The following is a 21588-nucleotide window of genomic DNA, read 5'->3' as shown; positions in this document are numbered from 1 at the left end:
CATTGACCCCCCCCCAAAAAATTATAAAATAAGGTATATATATATCCCAAAATGGTGCTGTTAAATAATGCAACTCATCCAGCAAAAAACAAGCCCCCAGATACATTATGTTTGTATATAAAAAAAAAAAAATTAATTATCCTCAAGGTGAGGCCTGCAGAGAGAGTTGGGTCAATGTTCATTGGAGACAATGTGATCTTAGGCTTCGTTCACATCTTCATCAGGGCTCCGTTCATGGGTTTCGTCTGAGCTTTCCGTCAGGGGAACCCATGACCGAAATCCAAACTGAAACAAACGGAAACCTTAGGTTTCTGTTTTCATCAACATTGATTTCAATGGTGACGGATCCGGTGCAAATGGTTTCCGTTTGTCCCCATTGTGCAAGGGTTCCGTAGTCTTGACGGAATGAATAGCGCAGTCGACTACGGTATTGATTCTGTCAAAACTACGGAACTCTTGCACAACTGTGACCTATGGTTTCTGTTTGTTTCAGTTTGGATTCCGTTCATGGTTTCCCCTACGGAATGCTCAGATGGAACCCATGAACGGAGTCCCGGCGCAAATGTGAACGAAACCTAGTGTATTTATGGTTTACGGCAAGGGTCAGCAACCTTCGGCACTCCAGCTGTTAAAAAACTACAATTCCCAGCATGCCCTGACAGCAATTAGCTGGAATAATAAAACCTTTGACTGTCAGGGCATGCTGGGAGTTTTAGCTTTCCAACAGCTGGAGTGCTGAAGGTTGCTAACCCCTGGTTTATGGGATAAAACCAGGGTGTCCATAAGATTGCCATGACCGCATGAAAATTTCCTTGACTAATTTGATGTTATTATTGAAAGCACTCAATAAGTTGCAGGAGATTTTCAATAATAACTTGTCGGGCATTGCCGAGCAGATCTGTCAGAAGATTATAGCCTGCTGTACCGCCAATGGTGAGTCAAAGGCCTCCAGACTAGATCTTATCACGAAACAGCTTGTGGCTGATGCCTTCTGAGGGAATTATTGGATTACTCTTGTATTTATAGAAATCGATTTAGTTAAGTGCTAAATGATATTAATGAATTGCCATTTATTGAGAAAGTACCGTGGTTACTGCTACAGGGCTTGCTGTCTGTGGGGCCAAGGGCCACTTTGACCCATCAAGGCCCAGCATACCTTGCATATACCTTGTTTACCAGGTGCTCAAGCAGATATAACAGCTAGGCTGCAAACCACAGGTTTCAGATAGACCAATATTTGGGGAAGCCAGAGGGGTTTTTGCGTGGAATCTGTTTTGGGGCCTATCATAGTGTAATCCATCTATAGCTAAGCTTTCCTTCGATTGTGGCAAAAAGTCACTTTGCTGCCCTAATCCGTTATCTAAATACTCTGGCCAAGGCAGAGTGTCTTGATTGGCACCCAGCAGCTAGGGTACATGCTCCGTCAGCCCCTTCCTAGCTTTGCCCCTACAGGGGCAGGTATTAGCAGGTGTTGGCTTTGCTGCTCCTGCCCATTTATTTGCAGTGCTGAATGGCATAGTGGGTTATTTGGTACCATAAAGAAAAAAAAATAATGTATCTACATATATGAATTTCAAACAGAAGCCAAATGATGCTGTTTTTGGATATTTTTGTATATATTATTATCCCATTGAAATGTATGGAAATGTTATAGTGTATATTTCTATATGACAGTATTGTCTGCGTGTGTCAATACAAAGAGGTCACATTGTTTGCACACAAGTCTGACATATCTGGGAGGACCTGTTCGGTAACATTTGTCCCTCTGCTGTTCGGTCCCTGGCTGCATTGTGATTCAATGATGTAAATTGGGGTTTCCAGCTTCTTTAACCACTGTGGAAGCTGGATGTATAATAGACTGTAGATACGGAAGATAAAATAACAGTACAATATTCCATGTACGTCATTTAAGGAAGAGTAGAGATGTGACCGGATGATTTTGTTAAGGAAATATTTAAGAATTTTACACTTCCTGTTTATACCCAGCCATATTTCATTCATAATTGTGTAATCCGAGTTCCTATGCTCGACAGCACGTGTGAAGGCCATGGGAAAAGCTTGGCTCATAGCCAAGAGAATCACTAAGGCTAAGTCTATGGGAATGAGATGGTTCTGTCACAATGCTATAAAAAGGTGGCTATAGATTTGGGATAAATATCAGCCACAAAGGCCGATTACAACTGTTTCCCCCAAGTATTGCTCATGAACTGGTTGTTTATGCAAACAATTGGTATCCAACAGACAATTTCTCAAAATTCTGTTGTGCTTGATTTTTTTGGTTGGTAGTCGATTTAATGTTGTAAAAGGTTTTTATTTTTATTTTGCTAACTTCTGCATATGACTATATATGACCTTGCATTAGTATATAGAATAGTTTGTTAAAAGGAATCAGGATTTAGTTTTTTCAGCTTTCCTGTGTAGACTAGGTCAGAGTCAGCAGAGTCATCATGACAGCTCTATTGTACTACTGGAGGCCTAAATAAGTCAGGATAACAACTTTTTACACTATACATACAGGTATGGTTCTGTATGTAGTTTCTCTGCTACTTCCCAGTCTCTGGGGGAGGGGGCATTATTGCATCTCTTTCTATAGAATGTGTTATTCTATGGATATTTTTCTGTCTATTATCCCATTAATTGCAGCTACCTTGAAGCACACACATGCTAATGCACTGTCTATACAGATGCAAGAAGGATGTGTATGCCTCAAAAATGGCCACCACTAGGGATGTCTTTAAAAATAAAAAATAAATAGCTACATTTAAAAAAAAAGTAATACATTCATTGCTTCTTTTTTTACAGATTTACATCTAATTAATGGAATTAGTGATGTACATAGAAGAGAGGGAGCCCCTTTTTAAAAAATCAAAATGCCCCCCAATAAGGCACCAGGCTTTGCTGTTCATAACAAAAGAGCCTGCTGTTTGTTTTCTCCCTCCACAATTTCCATAATCCTTGGTCCAGTTCCTTACCCCCTGTGTCCTAACAGTGTAGTTCAGAAGAAGAGAGTCATACACAGGTTCTCACCACCCAATAGCAAAGGGAATATGACCAACAAGGGCTTCACCTGTCTCTCCATGGGCCCCATAGTAGCCAATGCGCTGGTATGTACTCCCTTCAATTAATCTAAAATTAAATTCACCTTACAATCCCATTTAAATTGACCATAGACATTAGGTAACTTTAGACCACATGATGATTTGGCCTACAGCTATCTCACCCCCATTTCTCACTTGAGGTCCTCTTACAAGGCCCGATATAAGCCATGAAAACGAGTGCCGATCAACAAGGCAGCTCGTTGATCGACGCTCGTTTGCTCCTTTCAAAAGGAGGAATGATCAGTAATGTATCGGGACGAGCTCGTGCCAAAACATTTCTCTCAAGGGAGATGTGCTGCCGTCAACGATTTCTATCAAGGGAGATGTGCTGCCGTAAACGATAATATTGGGATCGGGAATGAGCTTGATTATTGGCCTGCGTAAAAGGGCCCTTAGGCTTCGTTCACGTCTGCCTCAGGGTCAGAGTCGACTATGGTATTGATTCCGTCAAAATGACGGAAACCTTGCACAACTGAGACAAACCGAAACCATTTGCAACGGATCCGTCACCATTGAAATCAATGGTGATGCAAACGGAAACCTATAGTACCCCGTTTGTCTCAGTCAGGGTCCCGTTCTGACGGGAAGCTCCATCGGACGAGACCCTGACGCAGATGTGAAAGAAGCCTAAGGGCCCATTTACACTGGGCGACTATCGGGCAGACAAGCGTTCATAGAATAATGCCCTGTGTAAACAGGGCAGCGATAAGCAGATGAATGTATTGTTTTAAAAAAGTAAAATATTATCGTTGTCGGCAGCACATCTCAGGGAGACGAGCTGCCGACATGATAATAACGTATGGGGACGAGCGATCGGAGTAACGACCGCACGTCCCCAACCATAGCGCCATGTGACAGGAGCAAACGAGTACCGATCAACGATGTCTCATTGATTGGCGCTCGCTGCACCGGCCAAATATCGGCAGGTGTAAAAGGCCCTTTAGTTGAATGTACATGTTTTTTTAATAGAAATAAGCAGCTACCAGACACAAATAAATTTGGTGCATCTCTCCATGTGTTAGAAAGTCAAATCTATGCTAGCTATGAGCTGGCATAGATTTTCACTTTAATTTACGCCAATTTCTAGTGTAAATTATAGTAATTTTGTTGAGCTGTGAGTGGCCCTGCCCCACCTGCTAAACCCCGTCCACATTTTTAAGGTGGTGTAGAAAATAAAACTTCGCAAAATGCGAGCTTTTGTGAAAATGAAACTTTTCTACGTAAATTGTTCGATTGTTTCCCCTTTTTTGTTTACACATACAATGAGTTGTCTGAAGGCACCAATGGACATTATATTAGTGGTTCCAATTGGAATTGCAAAATCTGATCTCTATGGTCAGCCTACTCAATGAGTTTCACAAATTCCAAAGATTGCACCCAGAATTGCCAAATCATGGTTGTGTGTATAAAGTCATTTATAAATTATAACCATACAAAAAGTTGCATAACTGTACATTTTATTGCTTTTATTACAACAATAATAAAAACAACAACAACAACAACAACATAGCACAAAGTTGAACAAAATTGCAAATTTTTAACATTTGATTTGAAATATTGTATATAAATTCAATAAATTTTCTGCAAAAATGTTCTTTATATCTTCATAAATTATAGAGCACAGCTCTGTTTTACATATTTTTTACATATATTAAATAGAAAATAACCTTATCAGGGAATAATCTCAAATGGAACATTAAGCATATTAGTACCTAATATAAGAAGTATCTGCTAGTTTCATGAGTATGAAGGGCAAACCAAAAGGTTTCTCGGCTCTATATAAGAAGACCATAAACTGCGTGTGATATTTTGGGGGCCTTGCTACAGATTTTTTATTGGGTCCCAGAAGCTTTATGTTAAGCTTCTAGGCAGACTTTTTTGGACAAAGCATGGGGGAGGGGGGGGGGGGACACGACCAACAGCAATAAGAGCCTATGAAGAGACAGGAAGAGGATCTCAGTTTATTAAGACCTCATGCTCACGACCGCATTGGTTTTGCGGTCTGCAAAACCACGGATCCATTGCGGTCCATCATACTGCAAAAAACCTTTGTTGTTCATCCGTGTGTCATCAGGACTCACGGATGAACAACAATTCACCAGTATTGGTGAATCCGCAAATCCGAACCGTAAAATTTATTGTTCTGAGTTTTTGTGGTCCGGGTCTGCGCCCCACCCCCACATGAATCCGTGTAAACCACGGTTGTGTGCATGGGCCATAGAAATGAATGGGTCCGCAATTTACCCGAAAAAATGCGGATAAATTGCGGCTGCAAAGGCACGGTTGTATACATGAGGCCTAAAAGAGTGCAGCCCAAAAAGACAGTCATGCAGCCAACACTGAGGAAAATAAATCACAGGTAAGCATCACCCTAGTAGCCCAGGCAACTACCCTGCAGTACTAGATACTGGGGTCATCAGTGAAAGTTGTGATGGTGAATAAGTCTACATTATATATTAAAACGTAATGTGCTTAATGTACACTAAGATCATTCAAAAATAAAAAGATTAAATAGGATATATGTTTTGTGCAATGGGTTAATACAAAATTCATAGATAAAGTGCAAACCTGCTGTATTTTTGGTGAAATATTGGACCCATTTGCTCATGTGTGTATATGGCCTAGAGGTAAAAAGTTGGAATTTAAAAAATAAATAATGAAAAGTTGGAATTTAAAAAAGAAATAAAAATATGAACATGTATTACGACACGAGAAAATACAAAATCCATGTAACCATGTAACCATGCAATGGCAACTGGTCAAGAACATAATAGGTAGTTATGTGATAAAATCCACATAAAATCCAGGATATGAAGTAGTCTGTGTACAGTTGATTATCTGTGTATCACATTTATAGGTTATTATTACTTTATGTTATTGTTGTTTACGTTGCTTTTTTGCTTTTCTTGCCCTTTTTCTTTTTCTTCTTCTTGTTGTCATTGTCCTGTTTGTGCTTCTTCGTGTGTTCTTTCTCCCTATGAATTAAAGGTAGAATATATGTAATAGTCAGCCTACTTTATACTGTACATATACAGGCACATCTAGACATGCACAGATACAGATAATATTACTCTATTTTCCTAAGTCAGCTCCCAATAACATATTTCAGGGACAGATATATTGCAAATGCAGTCTAAGGCCTTATTCAGATGAACGTGGGGAAACTCGGACGTGAAAAATGTGAAGTTTTTTACGTTCGAGGTGACCCCGTGCGGGTTCCGTTTTCACGAATCCCCATAGAATTGAGTTTATGGAGGGATCCATGAAAACGAAACAAAATAGGACATTTTCTATTTCTAAACAACGGCCGTGTGAACGGCCACATTGATATACATGCGTCCGTGTGACAGCTGTTGTTTTAACGGTTGTCACACGGACGTACTCTACGTTTGTCTGAATTCGGACTAAGTGTAAGGATGCCCGCTTTCATGTTTATTAAAGGGATTACATCAAAGACAACTTTGCCTATCGGGGCCATAATGACTATGAGCCAGATTGGAGGACAGCTAAGGGGCTAATTACATCTATGTTGGAGGCTTCGTTAGGCTGGGTTCACACGTGGCGGAATTTCACTTAAATTCCGCTGCGGACACTCCGCAGCGTTAATCCGCAGCGGAGCCGTTTGTCCATTGACTTACACTTTAATTTAGCAGTGTTCGTTTAGACGAGGCGTAAATTTCCGCTGCGGAGCATAGGCTGCGGAGCGGAATTTGGTGTCCGCAGCATGCTCTGTCTGTTGCGGAGCAGTGGCGGACTCATGGCGGAATTTCTCCATTGACTTCAATGGAGAGTCAAAATTCCGCAATGAAGTCCGCAGATCTTATGTGTGCTGCGGAGCGTATTGATTTTACTACCATGACATTTCTTCATTCTGGCTGGACCTATGTATTTCTAGGTCTACAGCCAGACTGAGGAAGTCAATGGGGCTCCCGTAATGACGGGAGCGTTGCTAGGAGACGTCTGTAAATAGTCACTGTCCAGGGTGCTGAAAGAGTTAAGCGATCGGCAGTAACTGTTTCTGCACCCGGGACAGTGACTACCGATCTCAATATACATGTATCTGTAAAAAAATATATAAGTTCATACTTACCGAGAACTCCCTGCGTCTGTCTCCAGTCCGGCCTCCCAGGATGACGTTTCAGTCTAAGTGACGGCTGCAGCCAATCACAGGCCAAGCACAGGCTGCAGCGGTCACATGGACTGGCGCGTCATCCAGGGAGGTCGGGCCGGATGCCGAAAGAGGGACGCGTCACCAAGACAACGGCCGGTAAGTATGAAAATCGTTTACTTTCACTAGGGAAAGTGCTGTCCCTTCTCTCTATCCTGCACTGATAGGGAGAAGGGAAGCACTTTTCCCGCAGTCCGCAGCAGCTAGTCCGCATCAATGTACTGCACATTTTGTGCAGATCCGCAGCAGAATCTGCAACGCAGATTCTGTGCGGCATTGATGCGGACAGTTGCGGAGGAAATCCGCCACGTGTGGTCATGCCCTTAGGGTCTTCCGTCGCAGATTTGACAGAAATTATCAGAAACAATAGCGCAGCATGCTGCGCTATTGTTTCCAGTGAGGCGACGGACACCCCGACGGAAAGACGACAGAACCCATTAAAGTCAATGGGTTGCTTCGGCCGTCGATGGTGTCCTTGTTGCAACTAAACCGCTGCGTCCGGCATTCCCTTATAATGTTACTCTGATGGAGCAGAACAATGGAATGCCCCGATGCAGATGTGAACAGGGCCTAACAAACAGCGTCTCTTGTGGACTCGATCTGTCCATGAATTATTTGGACGGCTATTCATCTTCACTTTAAAAATCACACCTCTGCCAATGAAAAACCTTCTGGTCCCATTTTTGCTGAAAAGTGAAAAAAAAAATCCTAAAAATACATATCGTTTAAAAAAGACAAAGGAAGACAGTAGTTTGCACACAACTGACTACGGGCCTGTTCACATCAGCATTAGCTTCCGTTGATGGCTCCGTCGGTTCCTTCGGAGGAACCCATCAACGGAAAGGCAAACGGAAACCATAGCTTCAATTTCTAGCTTGATTTCAATGGTAACACTTCAGTTGCTAATGGTTTCCGTTTGTCTCTGTTCCATAATGTTTCCGTTTTCTTGGTGAAATCAATAGCGTAGCTGACTTAGCTATTGATTCCGCAAATGGAACGGAGACAAACGGAAACCATTAGCAACTGAAGTGTTACCATTGAAATCAAGGATAATGCAAACGGAAAGCTATGGTTTCCGTTCGTGGGTTCCCCTGAAGGAAAGGTCTGACAGAACCCTGACGCAGATGTGAACGAAGCCTAAAATCTGTGAAAAAAGTTCAAGAAAACGCCATGAAAAACGCAGAAATATTTACTACAACATGAAGCTGCGGACGTGGACAACATCTTACCTACTTGGAACATGACCAGTTGCTCCAGGAAGAGTTAACATGGTACATGTCTCTGGCTTGGACACAGAACTGTGTAACATTGTGGTGGTCCACAGAAAGATACGTCTCATCAACATCTGTGAAGTTCTAAAGATCAATTTAAAATATAATTATTTAGTACTTCATCAAAAATGGAAAATAGTATGAGTTTCACTGCTTCCAATTCAATGACTGATGTGCCTAGGCAGGGGTGTAACTAGAAAATGCTGGGCCCCATAACAAACTTTTGTATGGCCCCCTACCCCATAGCACAAGCTCCATGAACATTATGGTGAGGGCACCCTACCAGCCAAGATATGGTAAAAAAATACAATTCCTCTGAAAGTACAACTCCCAGCATCACTGGACAAATGATCAGAGCATGATGGGAGCTGTAGTTCCACAAACAATTGTACCACACACAGTCGCTTAGCCACAAGCAGGGGTAAAACAAGTATTTATGGGGCCATATAGCACGGCTTGAAATGCAACCCCATTCCACCATGACCGCCCTCAGCAGAAAGTAAGTTCAGGAAATAGTTTGCAGTTATTATTGACTTTACTCTGCCCCTTGAGTCCTTTTCTATCTTCACTTTGTGATCCCTACATTTCAGGGCACCGCTGCCGGGATCACTCATTATCAGCTGGTATCATCACCAAGGGAAAGGTAAATTGTTATTACTTTTCAGCTTTCCTTTTAGCCTGGATTCACATGTGAATTTTTTATGCAGTTTTTGGTGCAGTTTATTCAGCCAAAGCTTGGAGTGGATGCAAAACTAATAAAATCTATAAAGGAAGGACTTAAACCTCTCCCTTCTTTTGTGACGACTCCTGTGTTTGGCTAAAGAAACAAAAAACAACAAACAACAATAACTGCATGTGTGAATTCAGTCTTAGAGCAGCAATACTGAACAAAGCTAGAGTACATAGGTATGGCCCCCCTGAAGTTTATAGCTAAAAACCACCCACCACCAACCTCTAGTGCCAGATCTTTAAGAACAAGGGATTGTTCTCTTACTTGGATCTCCCAATCCCACTTTCTGAACTGCCATTTAAAGGAATTCAGAGTTAATCGAGGGGGATTCAGGACCCTTGAGTCCGGATCCTTATCTATTAGACAGAGTGGATAGCTGCTCTTGCTCTGGAGTACCCTACACTATTTATAACATGTCAACCCACAGATTTCAGTTGAAACTGTGTAATACTTCATTTGCCCTGTGATGGCGCTGCAGCAGAATTGAACACTTGTTCACAGATCCCCATACAGATTATAGGTAAATGATCGCTGGTGGTCCTAGAAGGGACCTCACTAACAAAAAGGGTCAATTACATTGATTATTTAGATATCTTGCGATGTATGCCACAGACATAGCTCATGGGCAAAAGTGGTAATGTTTAAAAAAAAAAAAAAGCAGACACATTTTTCTATTTCTGGACAATCCCTTTATTGCTTTAGTAATAAACTGTCTTACCTCTTCCTTATTCGGATTCATGCCTTCTACTTTGACGTTAAAAATGAGCTTGTAGAATAGGTGTGCGTTGCACCAAGTTCTTGGGTACTTCCAATGTAAGGAAAGGTTCTTGTCTTTCTTATGTATTTGAAGCTCTTGTGGTGGATCGGGTCTTACTATTAGATAAAAAAGTGAGGAAGTACATGTGATTTATGCCAAATAAGAGGAGGGGGCAGTCTTGGCAAAATTGTTTCATGAGGTCACTCTGTGGTTTGTACTCTTTTTTGGGTGACTTTCTGGTCGACACTGTGTTATGCGAATACTCTATTGCTGGCATTGTTAATAAGGGCACTCTCCAATAGGAGTGGACACAGACAGCAGAGGGTCCCCGTTCAAGAAAATTATAGACCCCTTAGGGTAAGTTCACATGTAGCGTAAATACCGCAGCATATTTCATTGCGGAAAATCTGCAGCGTTTTACAGTAGACGAAAAGTGGATGAGATTTGAATAATTGTCTTCCACACGCGGCACAAAAAACTCACCGACAAACCGTTTATAAATTGACCTGCGGTGCGTTTTTTTAATCCGCAGTATGTCAGTTTATGCTGCGGAATCGCTGGTTTTCTGTTGTGGGTTTTCCCCTTTGAATTTAATGGGGATGTAAAACCCACTTCACATATCAGATTTTTGCAGTGGAAAAGCTGCGATTCCGCGGCAAATATTGCAACTTAGAAAAAAAAAGTCTATACTTACCCAGATCTGTCTGCTCCTGCGTCCAGCCCGGCCTCCAGGGATGACGTTTCATCCCATGTGACTGCTGCAGCCAATCACACGCTGCAGTGGTCACATGGGATGAAACGTCATCCTTGAGGCTGGGCTTCAGTACGTCGGAGGGACTTGTCGCCATAGTTACGGCCGGGGTAAGTATGAACGTTTTTTTTTTTTGTTTTTTTTCTAGTGCTGCTTCCCGCAGCCTGTTCTTTAGTATGGAAATATTTTTCCTTAGAAGCAATGCTTTTTTAACCTCCGTATTTTTTAGAAATAGGGCCACTCTTGTCCATTGCGCTGTGCCTGGTACAGTAGCTCAGCCCCATTGAACGCCCTTAATTTGAATGAGACTGAGCTGCAATACCAGATACAGCCTATGGGCAAGAGTGGCACTGGTTTTTATTTGGGGGGAAAAAAACAGGCCCTTTTTTTCTATCCCCAAACAACCCCTTTACACTTTAATCACAATGGTTCAGTCATGTTATAGGCGAATGTACTTACTGATGTTTCTCAATGTGAAGGACTTGCTGTGCTTCTCATATTTGTTTTTGGTAAGGACATGAAGCTCGACGGAAATACTTGGATCTTCTGAATAATGACATATCTGATTGTCATGACAGTTTACTGTGTAGTTGAGGATCTCATTTCCTTCTATATTATGTTTCTCGATGCTTTCGCAGGGTAGTTTTTTGTTGCTATTATTAGAAAAAAAATGTAAAAATGTTAAGTGATTTACCTCCTGTTGTTAAAAAGCAATTTCCTACTTAAATGAAAAAAAACAAAAAAACTGTCTATCAAATTTAAAGTGTTGTAAACCTCCCAATCAACACGGATCCAGCGGGACAGTCACGGATTCCGGGTGGTGTCCCAGGCGGCCAGTGGTCTATCCCAATTTCAACTGTATCTGCGTCCTCAGGTTCTGTGCTGAGCCGTGAGCGGCTCAGCACAGACAAACGCGATGCAGTGACGTCATCGCGCCTGTCTACCCATGTGCCACTCATAGCACAGACTGGAGATAGAGAGGGACCTCCTACACTCATCATGGAAACAGGGTTAGATGAGTATATATTTTTTATATTTTTATTAGGCACTATGGGGCATTATACTGTGTGGGGCAATTATAGGGGCATTCTACTGTATGGGGGGCAGCTATGGGGACATTATGCTGTATGGGGGGAGCTATTGGGGCATTATACTGTGTTGGGGGGCACTATGGGGCATTATACTTTGGGGAGGCACTATTGGAGAATTATACTATGTGGGCTGAACTAGGTGTGTATGGGTGGGGTTAGAGGCGTTGCTTAACTGGGAAAAAATTAGCTGTGCCTCTTTGCAATACTTGAAAATTGGGAGGTGTCGGGTTGTCCAACATTAGAGATTTTTTTGACACTTTGGTCCATGAGCTATGCCTGGTATAGCAGATCTGTGAACAGAGCTGAGCTGCAATACCAGACACAGCCCATGTACAATAGTGGCGCTGTTTCTGGGAAAACAGCAGACTTTTTTATTCTGAGGCCAGGATCACACATACATGTTTGATGCAGTTTTTGGCTCAGTTTTTTGAGCCAAAGTCAGTAGTATATCCAAAATGAAAGAGAGATATGAAGAAAAAAACTGATGAATCTTTCTTTTGTGTCCACTTCTGAGTTTGGCTAAAAAAACTGAGCTAAAAACTGCATCAAAACTGTGTGTGTGATCCTGACCATAGCCCTTTAAGGCCTTGTGCAGGAGATTGTACAGCAACACACAAAGTGTGCTGCCATATCGTGCTCAGGACAGAGCAGTCTTCATCCAGCTTTCTTGGAGTTCTGATTATCCAATTTACATAATTAGGCCCCTTAAGGCATTAACACGCACAGCAGATTTGTTGCAGAAATGTCTGCGGCCGAAAATATGTTCTATACATCTGAATGGAGTTGTTTCTGTATCATGTGCATGGATTTCTGCAAACCCCATTTAGTTCAGTAACTTTACCCTCAGGGTAGGTTCACACGGAGTGTTTTCAGACGTTTTTCAGACCGTAAGGGCATGCCCCCACGTGGCGGATTTCCTCCGCAACTGTCCGCATCAATGCCGCACAGAATCTGCGTTGCAGATTCTGCGGCGGATCTGCCCAAAATGTGCAGTAAATTGATGCGGACTAGCTGCTGCGGACTGCGGTAAAAGTGCTTCCCTTCTCTGTATCAGTGCAGGATAGAGAGAAGGGACAGCACTTTCCCTAGTGAAAGTAAACGAATTTCATACTTACCGGCCGTTGTCTTGGTGACGCGTCCCTCTTTCGGCATCCAGCCCGACCTCCCTGGATGACGCGGCAGTCCATGTGACCGCTGCAGCCTGTGATTGGCTGCAGCCGTCACTTAGACTGAAACGTCATCCTGGGAAGCCGGACTGGAGGAAGAAGCAGGGAGTTCTCGGTAAGTATGAACTTCAATTTTTTTACAGGTTGCTGTATATTGGGATCGGTAGTCACTGTCCAGGGGGCAGAAACAGTTACTGCCGATCGCTTAACTCTTTCAGCACCCTGGACAGTGACTATTTACTGACGTCTCCTAGCAACGCTCCCGTAATTCCGGGAGCCCCATTGACTTCCTCAGTCTGGCTGTAGTCCTAGAAATACATAGGTCCAGCCAGAATGAAGAAATGTCATGGCAAAAAAGCAAGACGCATCCGCAGCACACATAACATGTGCATGACAGCTGCGGACTTCATTGCGGAATTTAGAATCTCCATTGAAGTCAATGGAGAAATTCCGCCATGAGTCCGCAACCAGTCCGCCACTGGTCCGCAACAGACAGAGCATGCTGCGGACACCAAATTCCGCTCCGCAGCCTATGCTCCGCAGCGCAATTTTACGCATCGTCTAAACGAACACTGCTAAATAGAAGTGGAAGTCAATGGAGAAACGGCTCGGCTGCGGATTAACGCTGCGGAGTGTCCGCAGCGGAATTCAAGTGCAATTCCGCTACGTGGGGCTTTAGCCTAAACGTCCCGAAAAACTGCTGAAAAAACGGAAGCAGAACGCCTCTAAACATCTGCCCATTAATTTCAATGGGAAAAAACGGCGTTCTGTTCCGATGGGACGTTTGTTACGCGGCCATTTAGAAAAACGGCCGCGTAAAAAAACGGGCGCGAAGAAGAAGTGCATGTCACTACTTCAGCCGTTTTTCATAGACTCTGCAGAAAAAGAGCTCCAGAAAACGGCCGTTAAAAACGCAGCGAAAAATGCGACTTTGATTAAAAAACTTTTTTCCCTTGAAAACAGCTCCGTATTTTCAGAAGTTTTTTTATTTTGTGTGTGCACATACCCTAAATGTTACAGTTCTTACATGTTAATTCGTTATGTTCCTTTGCCCGGTGAAGTAAATTGAGGAAAACAACCCACCACAATAGAGGTAGACCATGATACAGTGATAAAAACAAAGCAGGCCCTTAAAATCACCCTCGAGCTGTACAAAAATAAGAATTCTTAAATCTCCATTCACACAGGGAACACCTGACCAATGCAGTAAATACCTTAGGGGGATAGAAGACTTATCGTTTTATAATAGTTTTTTTCATTATTATTTTTTCTGTAGAATAGTCTGACGGTTTCTTGGCCTCTTGACTTGCAAAAGTTGCAGGACGACGCAGGTAAAACTCCTTACTTATGTGTGACCAGTGCTGCCATCCAGAAATGTTTAGAGGGAGAATATGTAGTCATGATAAAACAATCCATTCCTGTAAAATGCCCACTGGTCCCAAGCCCAGGAGGACTTGTGCTGGTACTGACACCATAGTGCAACTTTGACATCTAACATTAACAACTCTAGTGGCATTTATAAAAACGTCTTTATATATATATATATATATATTAATACATCTATTGTTATCCATTATATCTGTGATTAAACAGCTGAGCAGTTGGGGTCTCAGCACCTGGAACCCACCAGTCAAAGCTTTTAATATGTCTCTATGACATGATCAAAAGTTTTTGGAAGTACATTTACTCTTTCACAAACCTTTCATCAATAATTCCCCTAATGTGATGAACTTACTTGTTAAAGGCTTCAAAGAAGAACTCCGGATTAGAATTGTCGTTCGCTCCGTTCCATGAACAGGTGAATTGGCCACTGTAGTTTTTCATCATACACCATATTGGACTTTTTACATCTGAATGAAAAAGTTGAGAACAAATAAACTCAAAAGTCCTCTTGCCATTACCTCCCCTTGTAAAGCATATTTTAAAAAAAAATAAAAATATGATACGATGATCCAATACTATGCTGCCATTTTGCTTTGCATGTGACCTGAAGTACTGTTGGTGCATATGAAAATGAGCCCCCCACCCTTCTACACAATGTAAGCGACAACTCTGGATCTCCACAACTTGTATAGGTCCTCGACGTTGCAACCCATGAGACCTGTCTTGCGGGTAATGGTTCAGCAAGCAGTGTGTATAAAAAAAATGATTCATTAAAGGGTTAAATATACAGTGGCATTGAATAGAACATGTATGGTGACTCTATTGGTTGTCATGCTGCGCTCTATCATGCAACTTTGCAAGCCTTGGGGGTCAATACATAGGGCATTGCTGTGTGCAGGGCCCCGCGGAGAATCTACTAGTCCTATATTACAGACCATGAGTATCTCACAATTATATTCATGCAGATACATATGGAATCCATCAGAATAAAACCACCTTGCACCTCTATATGAAATGAGTGGCACACAGTGGTACAGTATGGGCCCACAGCAAGCTACGGGCACTGTATTATGGATCTATACAACATTGATAATAATATAGCCCTGTATATGAGGCCTTTATCACTATGTAAATATAGCCTACAAAGCAAATATCTAAAACTTTTAAGTTTATCATTAAATTAGTCTTTGATTTGTTTTAATATTTGTAACCCCTACACAAAGTCTTGGGCCAGTACCAGATTTAGAACCCAGGTGTCCCTAGGCACAGATTATCTGACACATTAGACTCCGCCCATCCATTAGGCCACACCTACAGTCATCTATTGCTTTAAAATATTTGTATGCCCTAACAAAATTAGAAATAGAAGATGCCCCTTCCACCAGGGCTGCCTACTGGCACAGCCTTCTGTGCCAATAGGTAAATCTGGGCCTGTTTGGGGGTTTTCAGTAAAATCTTTGAGGCCTAAAGTGGGACACTCTACAATAGTTATGTAATAATAATATGTAGAAGTGAATGGAAACATGTTAATCACTACATATAGACAATATATAAGTGATTTCATACTTACTGAGAATTCTGTGGTACCATGCCAGGTTAGTATTATGTATTAGAATGTGTGTATAGTCAATGATTCCAATATTTTCCAGCCGACATGTATAATTTTTGGCATCCGGGTTTTCGCTTACTTTTATAGTAAGGGTTTTCCCTGTATGGCCTTTTTTGCTCCATTGTATTTTTGAACTGTCAATGGCGGCATTAGTATAAGCCGTGGTATTGCACTCCATGGTCACAATTTCCCCAGTTTGTCCATTTTTATTACCAACATCTACAATCAAAGCTGTGAAATAAAGTAGTGAGCAACGGTAGCCACATGCATCTTACATTTAGAGATTTTTTGGGCCTTTTTTTTTGGGCCCAATGCAGAATCTATATAGCACCCAACCCCTCCAACAAGTCATATATCATTGACTGGTCCTCTCATGTGGACCTTTGGGACCCCTTATGCATAAGGCCACTGGTGTGACTGCACCTTCTGAACCCGATCCCCATAACAATATCTGCCCCACAAGGGCCATATAGTTATGTACTACTTTTCTACAGCCACCACTAGGGGGAGCATATTGAAGGAAGCCTAGTCTTTTTTGTGTTCATAGTTCGACTATATAGATAGTACTTCCCCTTTACGTATTTATGTTTCCTAAAAAATTAGTTCGTTTACCCCTAACATCATATAAGCACCACATTATTATGCATTTTCTCTAAACCTGACCCTGGCATTTAACTGGTTATTGTATTACTCATAGGTGTTTATGTCAAGGGTATATATGTCATAGAAGTAACCCATGCAGCTGCTATGGGGCCCATATAAAGAAGAAGAGGGGGCTCAGCTATTTATTATTAACCTGTACAGGGCTCCACAATTAGAGCAATGGTAAAGCCAGAGGCTTATGCTGCCCTTCTTTCTTGGATGAAAATGGGGTTTTAGGCAATAATCTGTGAGTCCTCATGTCCTGACATGTGGGATATGATGACATGAGCCACCACCAGCCGGGGCCCCACTTTAGTTTTTGCTAAAAGGTAATTTTCCCATCTGTCAATCCCTTTAATCTGGCATCCGATAATCAAGAATTGTGATAATATTGTAGAAAACTTGCTTCAGAACTAGATGGTAATTTTAAATTGCACACGATCATAACCGAAAGACTGAACCATTTACCAGTTTCCTTTGATTAAAAACATAGTGATAAAGAGGCATAATGTGTATAAATATAATTTTTTTCGACTCTCTATTTTGAGGCTCTTCTGTATGACCATCCAATAATACAGAATATTTTTTAATCCGTACCAGATTAAATGGATTTTATTGTATAATGATGAATTAAAGGGGTTGCATGAGATTTTAAACTTTTGTGAATGGAGATAAACTGCAATACCAGACACAGCCCATGGACAAGAGTGGCACTGTTTCTCGGAAGTATAAAAATAACTGGCCCTACGTTCTTATAACCCTTTTTTAAGGCAAAGTAAAAGTTTAAAGGCAGAATACAGGACTGGCATGCACCAACATCATAAACTGGGAAACAGTCTAGTTAACCTATTAGGGAATTCTGAGTTAACAGAAGGAAATCCCTGTTCAGGACCCTTATCTTTTAGCCAGAGCAGAGAGCGTCTATAGAGACTGTCCCTATCTCTGGAGGACCTGGCCCGTCCATGCATTACACAGTAAACCCATTAATTCCAGTAGGCACTGTGTAATGCTTCATTTCTCCTGTGGTAGCGCTGCAAGAGAATTGAACACTTTATGCAGGATTCCCCCACAAATTACAGCCGATCGCTGAGGGTCCTAGCAGCAGGACACTGTAATCAGCTTATAGTTAGAAAACACTTTTAACAACAATGAACTATCCATGGTGGACAACCCCTTTAATATGGTCATGTGTCATTTAATGTGAATTGTACGTTATTAATAGGACATTAAAAGTATTCTAAAGTTGTCTGCCCTGGACAAAACTTGGAATATACTTACTTTTTTCCTTCAAGTGAAAATTCTTGGATGCTTGCAAAAGATGTGCACATAAAATAAGCAAAATCACTGTTGGTAAAAGGTGCCCCATCTAATAAAATAAGGAGATCGGGTCTAGTAAGTTGAAGAGTCATATCATTCAGTAAGGAACAATAAAAATAAGAATTTGTATAATAATTTACAGCGTCTAAATAAAAAGTCCATCATTTATGTCGCCATGACTTCAATTGGCTGACAGTAGTGACAATCATTTTAAGGCGGTGTTCACATCTGGGTTGGAGCCTCCATCGCAGATTCCGCCAAAAATCCTTGACATAACAGCACAGCATGCAGCGCTATTTTGTCCAACACCATGACAGAAACCTGACGGAATCCATTAAAGTCAATGGATCCAGCATTTCCATTATTTTTGTTTTTCTGATCCTATGACAGAACAGAAGAGCGGAAATAACGAAGCATATGTGAACACAGAATAATTCAGAAGGATAAAGGGTTTTTCCGGACATTACATCCATACTTTATAATACTTTCAAATCACAATCCCTTTTAAAGGGTCCAAAAAGTTTAGATACTATATGAGGAGCGGTTTGGAGGGGTCCTCACCTTGAACAGCTTTAGTACCTATGCTAAGTTTCAGTGACTTACATAGAGGACAGAGCGTCCCAAAGCAATGATAAAAATGCATCCCCTTTCAGGTGCTGCTTGACACTACCACACATCTAACCACCTGCAACAGGAGATCCTAGTGCCCCAATCCTATTTTCATGACTAGAGTAACATTGGAAGACTCGTGATGACCACAGAGTGCAGGTTTTCTCCACCCATTAAAATAGGGATAAGACTAACCTGGAATTGAAAGTCAAAGGGGTCCGTCGGGAGGTATCCGTGTTTCGGCATCCAATATGAACAAAAGCCACAATGCAAATGTGAACAGAGCCTAAAAGGATAACTAAACTTTAAAAAAAACTTTTGACATGTCATAGTGACGTCAGTAGTTTTGATCAGTGGGGGTCCGATAACTGAGATCTCCACCGATTGCTAAAAATGAAGCGGCAGAAGCGCTCGGGTGAGCGCTGTGATGCTTCATTTCTGATCTGGAAGCAGAGCAAGAGGTGTAGGGGCTCAATAGAAAGTCTATGATTCCGTACACCGCTCATTTGGCTTTCCGAGGAAAGCCGATCAGAAACAAAGTGGCACAGCACATACCCAAGTGTCTCTGCCTCTTTGAGTAAGCAATCAGTGGGGGTCTCAGTATTTTAACTCCCACTGATAAAAACTTCTCACATGTCACTATGACATGTCAAAAGTTTTTTAAGAGTTTAGTTACACTTTAAACTAATGGCACTGCCAAATCAATGCAATCACTATACACAAAAATGAGTTTGTGATGTAGCAGAGCTGAGTTTGGATGAGTCAATTAGTGTGCAACATGTCTATGGCATTTTCCAGTGCAATAATTCACTGTGCATAAGACATGCATATATAATGGATAAAATAACCTGTCCCTTACTCTCTGTGTGCCGCTGTCAATGGCCCGGAGCAGTTCCTCTAATTACGGAGCGTCTGTAATTCGTGGCTTTTCTTTGCGATGTGATGCTTCTTTTGACAGTGAAGTATTCTGGTTTATATACTAAAAGTTACGTCATTGTACAATCCCCATTTTTAAGGGAAGCTTTTTTTTTTTTTTTTTTTTAAGATGGTGAATTGTTTCCTCTTTCCTTATCAGCCTGACCAGAGAGGTGTCTTAGTTTCACTCATCCTCTTCCAATTGCACTCTCGGAGATCAATATAACTTGGATTATTCACCTCACTTGCTCACAATGGAGGAGATTTATTAAAACGAGTGCAATGGAAAAGTTAAGCAGTTACCAATAGCAACCAATCAGATTCCAGCTCTCATTTTCCATAGGCCAATTGGAGAATGAAAGCTGAAACCTGATTGGTTGCTATGGGAAACTGTTTCACTTTCGTTTGCGCTAGTTTTGATCTTCCCCATTTGCGGTCAGTGGGACCCTATTAAAATAAGCGTAAAACAGATGAAGTAGCTGCTATGGAGAGAGGGGGCACAGCTTTAGTTGGTCCCATGCCCTTTGTAGTTTGGAGGTGAGATCCTGTGCAGGACTCGAGGAGCTGCATTGTTAGTATGCAAGGGGATTGGGAATTGACCCAAGGGTCATGGATAGGGTATGGATGGATAAACAAATACCAGACATTTTTATCATGGGTGACAAAATTTGGCACCATATTGTTGGCATATGTAGGCTACTTACCATAGTTCACTTTCTCCGTGAGCTCTGCCTGCTTATATGTCAGTCTTTACTGCATTTGTGACATTTTACTCATGAATCAGGAAGAACAGGTTAAAATTACCAATAAGTTCCACGTATATAATAAAATGCCGCAGAGCAGAGAGTTGTTGGAATAAAAAACTATAATCATAATTATAATAAATTAAATGTACGGTCAGCGCACAACACAACATGAGAAGGCCACTATCTAAACAAAGACAAAGAGGGGAATATATTAAGACTGACGTTTCAAGTGTCTAATTTACTCATTTACATTGGCGCCAAATTTATTAAGAGGTGCATGCCTCTTAATAAATGTGCCACATCTTTGGGTGTCTGTGCAATAGAAATGAAAATCATTACCTGCTATTAGCAAGTGTAGATTTGCGCCATAACACGCCAGTATCTGGCGTAAATGATGGTAAATCTGTCATTTAGTCAGAGGCCCCGTCCCAACTGCTAAACACACCCCTTCCGAAAAGTAAGGAGAGAAGTAAAAAGTCGCAAATTTTTGCGCAACTATCGCATGCGGCATAATGTGTAACATTTTTACATCATAAAACTGGTGGACACTTTTTAATATAATCCCCCCAAGGTCCGCACATCCGATTTCTACAATCATCTATTGCTATTAAAGCAATGTCTGATCAATGGAGGTCCTACCCTGTCACCCTCTTCAACGGCTACATGTTTGAACCTCTAAAGTCAATGGCCGGAGACCTCGAGGAAAAAGCAGAGAAGAGCCTTCAAAGTGGCGCAGCGCTTTCCTTATCTAGCTTTGCTACCACCTTGTTCTAGAGATCAGTAGGGGTTACGCTGGTGAGACACCCACCAATCGGACATTGGTTGCATATCCTAGCAATATGTCTAATCTGAGACAAACCTTTTCCAGTCGTGAGCTTATAAATGATATTTACGTCAAAACCTATAGGTGATGCTTATACCCAGGGCTTGCTGCTTGGCTGTGGTATCTGGCACCAAGACGTTAGCAGTATATAGTCATGTTAGTCGGACTTGATCAAACTTGTTTTTCCAGCACATCCCACAGATGCTCGATCGGATTGTGATCTAGGAATTTTTAGGCCAAGTCATCACCTTGAACTCTTTGTCATGTCCTTTTAACCATTCCTAAATAATGTTTGCAGTGCGGCAGGGGCATTATTTTACTGAAAGACGCCACTGCCATTAGGGAATACCGATACCATGTAAGAGCTGTACTTGTCTGCAACAACGTTTAGGTAGGTGGTACGTGTCAAAGTAACATCCACATGAATAGACCCAAGTTTCCCAGCAGAACATTATCCAGAGCACCACACTGCCTCCGGCGGCTTGTCTTCCCATAGTGCATCCTGATTCCAT

The 21588-nt window shown here is 41.7% G+C and overlaps 1 protein-coding gene across 2 annotated transcripts; it reads right to left on the bottom strand.

Moving 5' to 3' along the window:
- Nucleotides 1–4688: 4688 nt before the first annotated feature.
- IL12B (interleukin 12B) lies at nt 4689–19775 on the bottom strand. Of its 2 annotated transcripts, none has more exons than XM_075859874.1 (8): nt 19452–19775; nt 17945–18032; nt 15986–16255; nt 14768–14882; nt 11235–11428; nt 9986–10140; nt 8500–8621; nt 4689–6073 (listed from the first exon to the last, which is right to left on the bottom strand). In XM_075859874.1, exons 2-8 carry the CDS (start codon nt 18030–18032, stop codon nt 5983–5985), a joined length of 1035 nt encoding a protein of 344 aa, XP_075715989.1. In that variant the 5' UTR covers nt 19452–19775; the 3' UTR covers nt 4689–5982. The 2 variants fall into 2 exon arrangements, with proteins under 2 accessions (XP_075715989.1, XP_075715990.1); XM_075859875.1 differs by having other exon boundaries at nt 5987–6073; nt 8496–8621.
- Nucleotides 19776–21588: the final 1813 nt, after the last annotated feature.

Source organism: Rhinoderma darwinii, chromosome 3, assembly GCF_050947455.1.
Source record: "Rhinoderma darwinii isolate aRhiDar2 chromosome 3, aRhiDar2.hap1, whole genome shotgun sequence".
NCBI lineage: Eukaryota > Metazoa > Chordata > Amphibia > Anura > Rhinodermatidae > Rhinoderma > Rhinoderma darwinii.
This window is presented reverse-complemented; position numbering and strand designations above follow the sequence as displayed.